Source organism: Lampetra fluviatilis, chromosome 4, assembly GCF_964198595.1.
Source record: "Lampetra fluviatilis chromosome 4, kcLamFluv1.1, whole genome shotgun sequence".
Lineage (NCBI taxonomy): Eukaryota > Metazoa > Chordata > Hyperoartia > Petromyzontiformes > Petromyzontidae > Lampetra > Lampetra fluviatilis.
In genome coordinates this window covers 25854966-25868035 of record NC_136278.1, presented here as the reverse complement: position 1 = coordinate 25868035, position 13070 = coordinate 25854966, and the positions used below count along the sequence as shown (strand labels likewise).

The 13070-nt window shown below is 47.7% G+C and overlaps 1 protein-coding gene across 2 annotated transcripts in view; it reads left to right on the top strand.

The window, feature by feature from the left end:
* Positions 1-13070, top strand: part of LOC144931695 (laminin subunit alpha-1-like) — a 140053-nt gene that overhangs the window by 69313 nt on the left and 57670 nt on the right. For both annotated transcript variants that reach the window (XM_078855867.1, XM_078855866.1), the window contains exons 13-22: positions 1498-1599; positions 2566-2777; positions 3428-3542; positions 3852-3965; positions 5638-5777; positions 7073-7159; positions 9387-9601; positions 10207-10313; positions 11823-12003; positions 12861-12997. In XM_078855867.1, coding sequence (XP_078711993.1) covers positions 1498-1599; positions 2566-2777; positions 3428-3542; positions 3852-3965; positions 5638-5777; positions 7073-7159; positions 9387-9601; positions 10207-10313; positions 11823-12003; positions 12861-12997 — 1410 coding nt within the window. The remainder of the gene's footprint in view (positions 1-1497; positions 1600-2565; positions 2778-3427; positions 3543-3851; positions 3966-5637; positions 5778-7072; positions 7160-9386; positions 9602-10206; positions 10314-11822; positions 12004-12860; positions 12998-13070) is intronic.

Genomic DNA, 13070 nt, shown 5'->3' with positions numbered 1-13070 from the left:
ACGGCGCCGTGAGCAGCGCGAGCGTTGACGGCACGAGGAATTCGGCCTGTGACAAGGCGCACTCTCTAATGCCGCAGAGCAGCTGTGCAGGTAAAAAAAATACAAAAGAAATCGTACAAAGTCGCCATTGTTTGGCTCGATTTGAATGTCTGTCCAGGTAGTCGCAGTCAACAGGGTTAAGAATGACAGTCCGGGAATGGAGTGTCATTGTAATGTTAGAGGCTCATCGAATAGCTCATTACAAGGCAAAATAAAAAAAATGAACCATATTACATTTTATATATAATTAAAATCCATATATGTTTAGGTATTCGAACTTTGTTCCTATATATTTGTAGAAATGCATAGTTTTGGCTTTACAGAGCCGCACCCTATTTAGAATCGCTCTCGGTACCCGTTGGAAATCGCACGAACTTGCCACATTTGATCATTGGCCAAACCTCATGAAGGAAATATCCACATCAAGACATGCGGCAGCTCTGTGGCAGGTAACATGGGAACAGTGGCGGCGTGGACAAAGATACAAAGACAAAGATCCCCCAGTATAGCCTTCAAAGACTGTTGGGGCAAGTGCTGTTAGCGAGCACCGATGAAGTCCGGAAGGGCACACGAGGGGGTGGGTGGCCAGCACCACGCCCGGCCACCTTTGTCTCCCCAGTGGCGATGTTTTTCGACACATCTCACCAGGTACTCAATTGAGGCCGAGTCGACCTATGGGATGCCCAGGATCGGTTCAGATAATTGCGACTGACGTTGGCTGTGTGAGCGGGAATCAAACTGGGGTCGCCGGGTTCGTAGCGCAATGCTCCATGCGAGGCAACGATACAGCCCCTGGTCATTCACCCGATTTTGACCTGACTCATTTCACCATTATGTGCACTTCACGGACACTCGTATATTTTCCTCGTCTATTTTCTCCTGACTGTCGTATTATATCCCCTCCCCCCCCCCGCTTTTTCCCCTCATGGTTCTCAACCATCCCTTGGTGAGCTCTCCAGCTCTAATTCACATTTTTCTTTATCGCGACCGGCAGCTTCAGGGAAACGTGCCCCACTCGCACTTTTCCCTTCCCATTGCTGTCCTCCGCCGGTCCTGTTTACGTTTGTTTGAACGAATTTTTTTTTAAATGTTCCCATTTTTAAATGCTGAATGCAAAAGGTCCAAAACATGTACAGTCTCACGGTCAATACAGTCATCGTATAAACGATAGACATTGGAGTAACCATTTTTGCTAATCCACTGGAGCTGCGCACTTTTAAATCTGGATTAAAACCTCCTTTCTTTTACAACTGCCCTTTGTGTTTTAGTTTGTTGTCCTTCCCCAGCACCTCCGATTTTAGCACGGTCGACTACGTACGGTGCGAAAAGAAGTTCAACTCTAACACACTGCGCCTGTTCATTGTTTTAGAATGCCAGACTTTGCGACCTAAACAATAGCCACCTTCTTCAGGTGAAGGCCGTCCTTGACGCGCTGTGTCTCTGTCACGTGCGCACCAGCTGACGGCGTACGCTGGACACCTGCGCTACAGCGTGTCCTACGACATCCCGGTGGACAGCACGGACTCGGAAATGATCTCGGACGTGGACGTCATCATCGAGGTGAGATCACCCTTGGGATTTGTTGTGCTTCTTCGGCAAACCTCAAATGTCAACGAGCACAGTGTTTCGTCGTAGGCACGTAAAGGGTTTCATTTTCATTGCGATTGTAATGACTGCGCTGGTTAGAATTGTCAGGATTGATGGTCACGATTCGGGATCGCTTAAACTAATTTGATTTTTATAAATAAATGTATTCTTAAGTGCGCTGTTTCAGGAAGCTATCATAAACCTTCCAATTTTGAATTGATTAATTAATGCATCGTTACATGCCTTTATTTTTTGTTATTTATTTGTGCGATTTGTAAATCTTACATTTTATTGAGTTCAACTTGTCGACATTTAATGGTGTCTCCTGAGTTTTTCTGCCAATTGTCCTTGCTGTTTGTATAGTCTTGGCTTTAGCTTAAGCCACCAGCAAGCCTCATGGTATAATGCGAAGTGAGGTGCTTTTAACTTTCTAACGCCCCTCAAGGTAACACGGATTAGGTCTGTCCCTGTGGATGGCCGAGCATAAATAAACGCTATTGTCGACGTCCATCCCATTGTTTGCTGTCGCCTTTCACAGTCCTCTGCTATCCCCTTACCTCATTCTGGGGCGCCGTGGTGGCGAGATGTTAACTCCCTCTCCTGGTATGCAAGAGGTCGGGGGTTCGAACCCGATCCTGACACCCTGTACATTTGCGAGTTTGCATGTTCTCCACGTAGTCGCGTGGATTTTTCTCTGGATTCTCCAGTTTTTTCCCTCCACATTTTGAATCGACGTCAGGCGTTTTAGAGTATTTGTCTGCTATATGTTTCCACGCGATAAGCCACTTCGTTGAGCTATCGTTTGTGATAGCCAGGTCGCTTCTGAAAAATAAACTACATAGCTCAGTGGGCTCTTACCTGGTAAATTTAAAATTAGTTTATAGTTTTAGTTGAGTTTCTCTCTCTTTATTTCTGCTCTTTTTGCTTCTGCCTGTGCAGGGCAATGGCCAAGCCCTCAGCTCGGGCTCGCTGGGTTTGATGCTGCAGCCATTCGAAGAGCAGACCCTGTCCCTCCGCCTGCTGCCAGAGAACTTTTTTGATTTCCGCTCCAATGCTCCCGCGTCGCGCGACGCCCTCATGACGGCGCTGGCCAACGTGACTCGCCTCCAAATCCGTGCCAGCTACAGCTCGGTTAAGCAGGCTGTGTACCGGTGAGTCAGCCACGTGCCTGGCATTTAAACGTGACATGCGGATTAGATTTGTACGAGCAATACGCACGTATTACGTCTGACGGCGGAGCGGTGGTGTAGAACTTTGAGGTTTTTTTCATTTGTTACGTGGATGATCCCGTTTATTAACTTTCCCAGTTATTTTACAAAATGCTCGTTATAATTTCTGAGCAATGTTCATGGACTAATTATGGAACTAAGCTGTAGCAGATACAGAATTAAATGTGCTTTAAGAACATGCTTTTGCAGAGTTAAGAGCAACCTAAGAGCTAAGGCTAATTCTCTAATCTGAATAATTTTTTGCCATTTAATACAATCAATTGGCCAATGTACTAAATAAAATACTCTTTTTGGAAAAACAGTTGCATTTATTCATGAAGGCACTGTAGTTCATTTGGCAGCTGTATGGGCAGTATACACCAATATACATTGTATTGAAGCAGTAAAGACCTGCAAATGTAGTTTAAATTCAACCCGCACATTCAATTTCGCCCCTCCTTGGACTGAGCGGTGGTTTTAGAGGCTATGCGCCGCTACGATCTGCATTTAAAACCTAGCAAAAGTGGCCGGAATGTTCTCGTTCTTACTCTGCAGCCGTGCGTGAGCCGCCTCTGCCCTTGATCCCTTTGCAGGCTGAGCGCCGTGTCTCTGGACGTGGCCTCGCCGGATGCGGCGGTGGGGAGTCCCGCGGCACTCGACGTTGAGCAGTGCCACTGCCCCCACGGCTATGCTGGGACATCCTGCGAGGTGCTTTTTCTTTTCTTATGTCGGCCCCTCCGTTCTCCTGGCTCGTGCCATGTGCTCCGATGCCCCCTCCTCCGTTCTCCTGGCTTGCGCCATGTGCTCCGATGCCCCCTCCTCCGTTCTCCTGGCTCGTGCCATGTGCTCCGATGCCCCCTCCTCCGTTCTCCTGGCTTGCGCCATGTGCTCCGATGCCCCCTCCTCCGTTCTCCTGGCCTGTGCCATGTGCTCCGAATCCCCCTCTGTTCTCCTGGTTTCTGATGCCCCCCCCACCCTCCGGTCGGTCTCCTGGCCCACGTGTTCCCGCGGTTGCAGTCGTGCATGCGGGGACACCGGCGCGTGGACGGGACCCTGCACGGTGGGCGGTGCGAGCCCTGCCGTTGCCACGGACACGCCGACGACTGCGATGACCTCAGCGGCGACTGCATGGTGAGGGCACCGCCGCACGGAGCGAGGAGCAAAGCCACCGCCAGGGTCTCGTGGATGATGTCCAGATGGCCCGCGGCTGAGGGACGCGCGCAACATGTTTGAGGCCCACCTTGGTCAAAGATAAACATTCAAAAATCATTGCAATTCGACTGTGGTTTCCCATTTTGAACCGTGTGTTTCTTCTCTCAATATTTTTTTTGCCGAGTACTACTGCCGGCATATTCGGCTCCTGATGACTTGTGGACATCTTGGACCCTTGAACGTTTAGCTTGTTGCCATTCCACCCCGCACCTCTGATTAACATGGTTTTGGCTACGCTACGGTGCAAAAGATGTTCGACATATTTATACAAAGGTGGCCGTAGTACCACGAGGCAAATTTGAAAAAATAAATACTCGGCACGCAGCTTAACCCGGAAAACCACGTTTGATGTATGGCCCCTTGATGCAGCAAATCTGGCTGTGACGGTCCCACCTGATGACGGAGACTTGTGTTGCCTCCGAAACGTCGTGATTTTTATTGTTTTATTTTTATTAATTTTAATTTCATTTTGTACCTACGTGACTTTACCGAAAGAACTAAGAGTATGATGTATGGCCGCCCATACCCGCTGTATCAAAAGTCAACTCCGCTTAGCTTCCGAGATATAACGAGTCCTGGCACATTCCAGGTGATTTGGTAAAAGGCGGCCTTGTACTTTATAGTTCCGAAATTTAACTTGATCTGGGTGTCGACCAGAACACCTCAAATGCTAATCAGAAGGATGACGTGTTGCTCATGATGGTGTCGTTAAACACCTGGCTATTGTATCCGCTTAGTACACTTCAAATATTACAAGTAACACAATATTGGCTGGAACTGCTCTCGCTCATGGTCAAGCTGGCTGCAGTCTTAACTCTGGCCACTACTGCCTTCTGCAGGCCACAAACAAACATGACAGATAGCGGAGCACCGGATTGCGTTTGCTGCTCTCTGGCTATGTTTGGACGTACACATGTATGTGTGCTGAAATATACCGTACCCTTCTTACATTGTATTATTTTAGATTTAATTAAGGGTGTCGTTTATCATCAAATGCTGATTTTTTTTGGATCGCAATTGTCAGAATGAATGATCCTAGCTGTTCATATAATGTCAATTGTAAATAGGTAAAAAATTTGCTTTAAAGGCCATAAATAAAAACCGTGATTGTTTAGTTATTTTGTACATTTTCATTTACTTTGTATCCTAATTCAAATCATTCGCAGTCTATCAGTATAATATATTATCAACATTTCGATTTAAAGCTTTCGTGACTGCAGGGATTCATCTTCTTGGTTCTTTCGGTAAAGTCACGCAGAAGGGAAATAATAAAATAATAAACTAAAACATAATAAAATAATTCTCACGACGTTTTGGCCACAACGCAAGCAGCCGTCCTCAGGTGAAGAAAAGGTCCGTCGGAAAGACGGCTGCTTGCGTTGTGGCCGAAACGTCGTGAGAATTATTTTATAATGTTTTCTTTTTTATTATTTCCCTTCTACGTGACTTTACCGAAAGAACCAAGAAGATTATCAACGTTTGTTCACACATCCCAGCGAGTCGGATGCTTGCCATCGTGGTGTGCTGCTGAGCAATGGTTCGGCACGAATGCTGGGACGAGTTTGGTAGTTCCCTCTCCTCCTGCCCACAGCTGCCTCTCAGCGGCTGCCGCCACAACACCATGGGGCCGCACTGCGAGCACTGCCGCCCGGGCTTCTACGGCAACGCCACACGCGGCACGGCTGACGACTGCCTCCCGTGCACGTGCCCCCTGTCCATCGCCTCCAATAAGTACGGCCCCAACGCTTCTCCCACTCCTCCCTCCCCTCCCCTCCCTCCTTCTCTCCCTCCCTCCCTCCATCCCCTCCCTCCCCTCCTTTCCTGCCCTCCCTCTCTTTTTTATGATCAGAGGAAACAAGAAGATGCTCGGTGTCATCAGCACTTTGCTTCGTTCATCATTTCGTTTTTTTGTTTGTTTTTCAATTTTTCGCTTTCCTTCTTCTCCTCCCTCCTTCTCCCCATCCCCTCCCTCCCCTCCATCCCTCCCTCCTTCCCTGCCCTTCCCCCCCTCCCCTCCCTCCCCTCCCTCCCCTACCTCCCCCCCTCCCTCCCCTCCCCTCTATCCCCTTCCTCCCCTCCATCCACCCCTCCATCCACCCCTCCATCCACCCCTCCATCCACCCCTCCATCCACCCCTCCATCCACCCCTCCATCCACCCCTCCATCCACCCCTCCATCCACCCCTCCATCCACCCCTCCATCCACCCCTCCATCCACCCCTCCATCCACCCCTCCATCCACCCCTCCATCCACCCCTCCATCCACCCCTCCATCCACCCCTCCATCCACCCCTCCATCCACCCCTCCATCCACCCCTCCATCCACCCTTCCATCCACCCCTCCCTCTTCCATACACACCTCTGAATACCAATCGCAATACACCGAAATGTGAAGCGGTTGACCGACCCAGCGTTGCCGTGTTCGCTCACAAAGGGACGCCTGTTATTACAAACGCCAACGCAAAGCGTAATGGAATAAAACGGCGTTTCATTCTTTATTTCTGGGTTTGTGAAAGAGCTTAGTGCATACAATTCGCTCTGCCATCACCTTCAGAATTGTCTCGAGTGCCCTGTTCAACTGTATGGTCCTTGGCCCACTCAGGCCATGCCTTAGAGGAAAGTGATAACATATACTTCTATCTCTAAATGTGACGAAGGTTCGTTTTTAAAGATTGTTTTTGTTAGGGAGGATGTAGAGTTATGTAACAACATGAACAGAAAAATATATACGTCCGTGTTAACATTAAACAAGGATGGAAGTTCCCATTCCATTGTACAAATGTAAGATTCTCATTTTCTGCAAATTGACCAATAATTCCCAGTGAAAACCCACGAATGTAAATTCCAACTAAAATATAAAAGTGAGCGAGCTCGAGAGTAACTTGACAATTCTACAGGTAACTCATCATCTGCTTCGTAACGAACATTTTCAAATCTGTTCATCATAAGTAGAAACCTGTGTTATGGATTATAAGTAACGTTGAACAAACTACTGTATTTCAAACGTGTTCTTCCTGTTTGATTCAGTTTCAGCCCGACCTGCCACCAGGATCCACGCGGGGTGCTGACCTGTGACCAGTGTTCACCAGGATACATTGGCCTCCGCTGTGAGAGGTGAATGCTTGAGATCTTTTGGCAATGGTTTATTTTATCGGTCTATATGTGTTTTTATGGGCAGCACAGACACAAAGAACCAGGCTACGCATCCGCCAAATGACCGGCACGTTCACGCAAAATTATAGCGATCCCCAGCTGTGATGTAGAGCGAGAGATCTATGGAACAGAGGGAGAGAAAGAGGGATACACTTGTTTTACCAGATAAGGCAAACTGCGCTGTATAGCTCGTTTTCAGAACCGACCTGGCCAGAAATGTCAGCTCAATGAGGTGGCTTATCGTGTGGAAATTTCTAGTAGACATACTCTAAACTCATGTTAATTCTAAATGTGAAGGGAAACACCGCGGTGGGCTCTGAGAAATATCCACGTGACCACGGGAAAAACACGCAAACTCCAAATATACACGCAGGCATCAGAGTCGCAATCGAACCCACGACCTCCTGCATACTAGGCGAGGGAGATACAATCTCGAGGAGAGAGAGAGGAAAAGGAAGGCAGAAAAGAATAGACGCATGGCAGGCATACATTATGCAATACGGAGGGCGGGAGGGTAGGATCTTAAGTGAATTAATGAATAGCAGACCCAAGTATTCCTGAAAGCCATGAGTGATCCTGAAACAGAGGCCCCTAGCTGTCCAAGGGTGGATATATCTTACGAAAAATTAACCAGTGTTTAAGTGTGGGTAACTTCCATCGCTTCAAGTGCTTTGTGTGATGTTTTAGTATTTCACCATGACATTTGCATGATTTTTAGAACGCTGCATTGAAGCTCAAAAACAGTTTTTGAAGTGAACGCTAAAAGGGGTTTCACAACAGCTGTTGCAGTGCGGGGGGGGGGATGTATTTTTTCCCGAGCAAACTCACATTTCTTCAGCTCGGTGAACCGAAAGCCCTGTGGCTCATTGCCCCGAACACGATGGTGCGGACACACGAGCAGTGTCCTCGTTCCAGCGTTGCACAACAACCTTTTTAAACAAAAATTTTACTCGCGTTTGCCAGCGTCATTAACTGAACGAGCTGGGCCTACTAATAGGGTTTTTCCCCTTTTTTCTGGCAACAAAACTGACACCTTTTGCGAGGGATCATGCTTACATTAACCACAATACTTGCAGTCAAATGCAAACAAAAAACAATACTCTGATAATTTATGCATTGTCTTTGAAACTGTCTGCAAGTATTGTGGTTAATGTAAGCATGACCCCTTGCAAAAGGTGTCAGTTTTGTTGCCAGAAAAAAGGGGAAAAACCCTATTAGTATATTTTGGTACTGGCAAAGGAGGTCCCATGATGGAGCTGTCCCTATTTTACGAGTGCCAGAAAAAGGGGCCTCACTCCAACGGCTCCGTGGACACCGCAGGGGATTGTTTGTGTCCCCTGCGCTGCCCACTGGCAGGCTGTCAGGGGAAGGGTGGGAATGGCAGCAGCGTGACGCTCGCAACCCGTGGCGTTGAGAGAGCGGCATATGGGCATGGCGCCCAGGGGCCAGTTTCCGCTCTTTTTCCCGCGAAGCTGACGGCCGCCGTAATTGTCCGCTGGCCGTGTGATCCGGGTCTGGCAGCGCTTGCCGGGGTCCGTAAGGCCAGCGGCTCGTGAAAATCGCTTTGCCAGCAACAAAATTGTAACCGGAAGGTTTTTTTTTTTAAAGAACAAAACTTAATTACTGCCAACAGATACATTGAGTAACTTGGGTATGGAGGGTGGAGGGGCGGAAAGTACTGTATGTTTAAAAATGTTAACTTATTTAAACAACAAACTTTTAAATCCACTAGAGGTTCACGCCTTTATCAAACGCTCAAAATTGAGGGTCCTTCTTGGCATGTTTGGCCACAATTCATTTTTTTGCAACTTGGACGGAAATCTGGAGTACCCACAGATACAATGGGGTAATACTCAAAACACCACACGGATAGTTTAGCCACCTACTTGTCCTGTGTGCCCCCCCACCCCACAACCGCCTTGAAACTAAACGGGAAGAATTGGATCTGACACCGTGCCGTGGAAGCACAGGGCCCCCCAAAGCACGGGGGTGACCCCTGGTGGCGGTCGCCCCGATTCGCCGTACCCCGAGGGATGGCTCCGTCGTCGGTCTGTTACAAGTTTCAATTTTTTGCTCGCCACATTGCCCATCGGTATCAATGAGCCTGATGCCGCCGCCGCGGCGGCTGCTGCTGTGCTGTCGTCGCTGTTGCCATCCTTTAACGGGGTGGTGTGGGGGGGGTTGCCAGGTGCGCGGACGATTTCTTCGGCGAGCCGGGCTCCCCGGGCGGCTCGTGCCGCCGCTGCGAGTGCAACGGCAACGAGGAGGCGCGGGGAGGAGGCCGCGTGTGCGACGCGCGCACCGGCCAGTGCCTCCGCTGCCGCGAGCGCACCGCCGGCTTCCACTGCGAGCACTGCGCCCACGGATTCTACGGGGACGCCACCGGCACGGGCGGCTGCCAGCGTAAGGGAGGAGTCGAGGCGGGGTGTGGATGGTACAGCCAGAGCGGCCACCCACCCCTGCCCTACGTTACCTCCATAAATACAATTTTGACTTAAAACTTTCGTGACTGCAGGGATTCATTTTCTTGGTTTTTTTCGGTAAAGTCACGTAGATAAAAAAAAAAATTTGTATGATTTTCAATTCATTCTTTTTTCATATTAAATGTTTATTTTAATATTTTATTTTTATTTTCTACCTACGTGACTTTACCGAAAGAACCAAGACTATAACATAACTAATAGAAGCTTCTTGTCAGCAAGTGAGGACCCAACATCTACCATGTTGCATTACATCAAAAAGTTTTTTTAATATCATTTTAGCAATGTTATTTGTTGCATTAAATACATGCATTTATGTTTTTGGTACATTATAAACAATTAACTTAATTTATTTGTATACTGTATTTACACAAACACACATGCATGCCATAACCTTTACATTTTCCATATTCTGAAATGGTTGACAAAAATAATCGTCCTCAACTCGAGCGCTGCTTTATGAAATCCGTTCAATATCGGACGTGGAACGACGCTGAAACTCTTGCGGTTGTGTGGTGCGTGCGACAGCTTGCCAGTGTCACCCCGAAGGAGCCACCTCCCCTCAGTGCGACCGCATCAACGGGCAGTGTCCGTGTCGCCCCAACGTGGTCGGCCGAACATGCGAGCAGTGCGCGGTGAGAGCTGCGCTTTCGTGTACTCGGCTCTCTTCGCTCATTGGCTCAAGGGGAACGTGCAAGGGGTGGCCGGGAAACAGATCCTGGTTCATTTGAATCCAGGCAAACGCCTCTAATTAAACACGATCCTCAATACCTCGTGAATTCATTGTCTCAACCCGGTCACCAAAGACTGCAGGAAGAATCGCATTAAATTTAAGTTTTCTCACATTGGCACAATTCCACCTTCGAGAATTTAAATATTGGTCAGTGGGGTGGGAAAGTGCTGCCGCTATTGCTTTGGCTAAATATCACCTAGAAGGGATTTCGCAGCTAGCTCTGTGATATCTGCCCCCGCAGGCCATTGTCTTTGGTGAAGGTTTACACTTCAGTGGGAGATCGAAATGGATTTTTTAAAAATGAATGGAAATGATGAGCAATGCTTGATTGACAAGTGCCTTGTACATGTGATAACTTTCCTACTGCCCTCATCTTGCTGTGTTTCTCTGGTTTTTCTTGCCACTGCCTTTACCGCCATCTTATGTATCTCCCTGCGCTGCTAGGATCAGTCCCGTGCTGCAAACACCGGCAAGTTTTTAATTTAACGACGAATGACATTTTTGTTGTGTCTTTAACCGTTAAAACACGTTTCTGATTCAACACACTGCAACATTTATGACATCTGTGACCCGATGATATCTGAACCATGGAGGATATCTTAACTAGTCTTGGACACACACCCTCCCTTTTATCAATCGTCATTGGCTACAAAAGTGAAGTATGCTCAAACAACCTCCTTGACCGTAATAGCATGGGGGGAAGCCTATACTGAGTGGTGGGTTAACAAAAGGGTTGTAATAAATGTAAATAGAGCCTTTTCTAAAATTGGGAAATTGATTCATTTTGCAATAAAACTACTTTTTTATATATATAACCATGTTTTTTCAATGTACATCAAGTAGTTAAAGTTTACATTGACTCATGTGCAGAAGGTGAAGGTTAACGCCCCTTGCATTACTGCCAAGATGTATACTATTCTGAAACCATATTTCTAATAATTCAAATGTTCACTTGAAATATGTTGGCAAGCATGCACCAAGTATATTTGGTAACATTTTTTGAAAAATTTTTTACCTTATTGGTAAAGCAATCGTGGCTTTATAATTGCACATGTAAGATGTAAAAACAACTAATTAAACACGTTTATGTTAATTGGCTCAGGAATCTGTAGCCAGTTGTATGAATCATCTTTATAGATTTTTTTTTCCTTTTGTTCGTCCACCATAGATTCATACATTGACATTTTTTTCACAAAACATAGTTTATGCAACCAAACACCGACCTCTAGTTTCCAAAGGTCCCCAGCCTGTAACGACGTGGTTTCTTTCCTGAGCCCAATAGGACCCGCCTACACGCACAGGCGTGCTTACCGCTTCTCAACAAAACTCTTTATCTTTTCTGACCAGTAAAATCCCTCCCATGTACACGTAAATCGTCATTTGCCCCGCGGGTTTTCGTCGCCGCTTTCAGGTCGGTTTCTACGGCCTGAGCTCTGGCGCCGGTTGCTCCCCGTGCCCCTGCCACCCGGTGGGCACGGCAGGCGTCGCCTGCTCTGCCGACGGGAGGTGCCACTGCTGGCCGGGCGTGGAGGGGAGGTCCTGCGATCGCTGCACCTCTGGCCACTATGGATTCAAGGAGGGCGGCTGCACACGTGCGTAGAAGAAGATGCAGGGGGGGCGACGATGTCACTCTCAACTGGGCCTCGTAATCTTTCCATTGGAGGCCTGGGGCAGAATGCCATGTGGCGGAGGTGGTGGGGGGGGGGCGTATTTGTATGTATGTAGACCTTCTTTCGCACCGTACATAGCCAACCGTGTTCTGGTAGTGCGTGGTCTTTGAACTGTGTGCCTTTTGGCGTCATCTGGTTGAACACTATATGAGACTAGGCTCTAAAGAAAGCTGTCTCTGGTGTGGACCAATCAGTTCCAAAGACAATGCATAAATTATCAGAGTATTGTTTTTTGTTTGCATTTGACTGAAAGTATTGTGGTTAATGTAAGCATGATTCCTTGCAAAAGGTGTCAGTTTTGTTGCCAGAAAAAAGGGGAAAAACCCTATTAGTATAAAAAGCAGTTCTAAAGAAATTAGTTTTCTAATTCACTTTATTGATAAAATAACATAAAAAAACACAGGTCCATATGTGGAGGGAGGGAATGTGTTGTTTGCAGCCCAGGGCAAATTGCCCCCTTTTTCCCTCTGCCCTCCGGGAGGCCCTGCTCGAGAGCATCATGCCCTTGCAACATAGGAAACATTGCGACATTATTTGACAGGAGACGATGGCAAGCACCGTCTATTCATTAAGTAGTCATATTTGACTGCCAGATTAGTCAAGCAAGTAACGTTTTTCCATTGGTAATCGTATAATTGACTCTTTCCAAATGTCTAATTCGCCAAGCTGTGTAATTTAGCCCAACCGATAATCAATCCATCAAATTGCAAGAGATACATTTAGAGTCGTTGCTAAAATTAGATGGGTGTTTGTGTGCGGTGGTGACCTGTGTCTGGCAGCGTGCAACTGTTCGCACACCAACCACCATTGCGACCAGGAGACGGGACGCTGCCTGTGTCCCCCAAACACTGAGGGCACGCGGTGCCACCGCTGCATCGACGACCACTGGGGTCTGAACCCGCATGCCGGGTGTCGCGTACGTGAACCAAGCACCTTGCAACACGGCGCGCCGCTGCCACTGCTAAAGGCCATACCGACATAACGCTGCC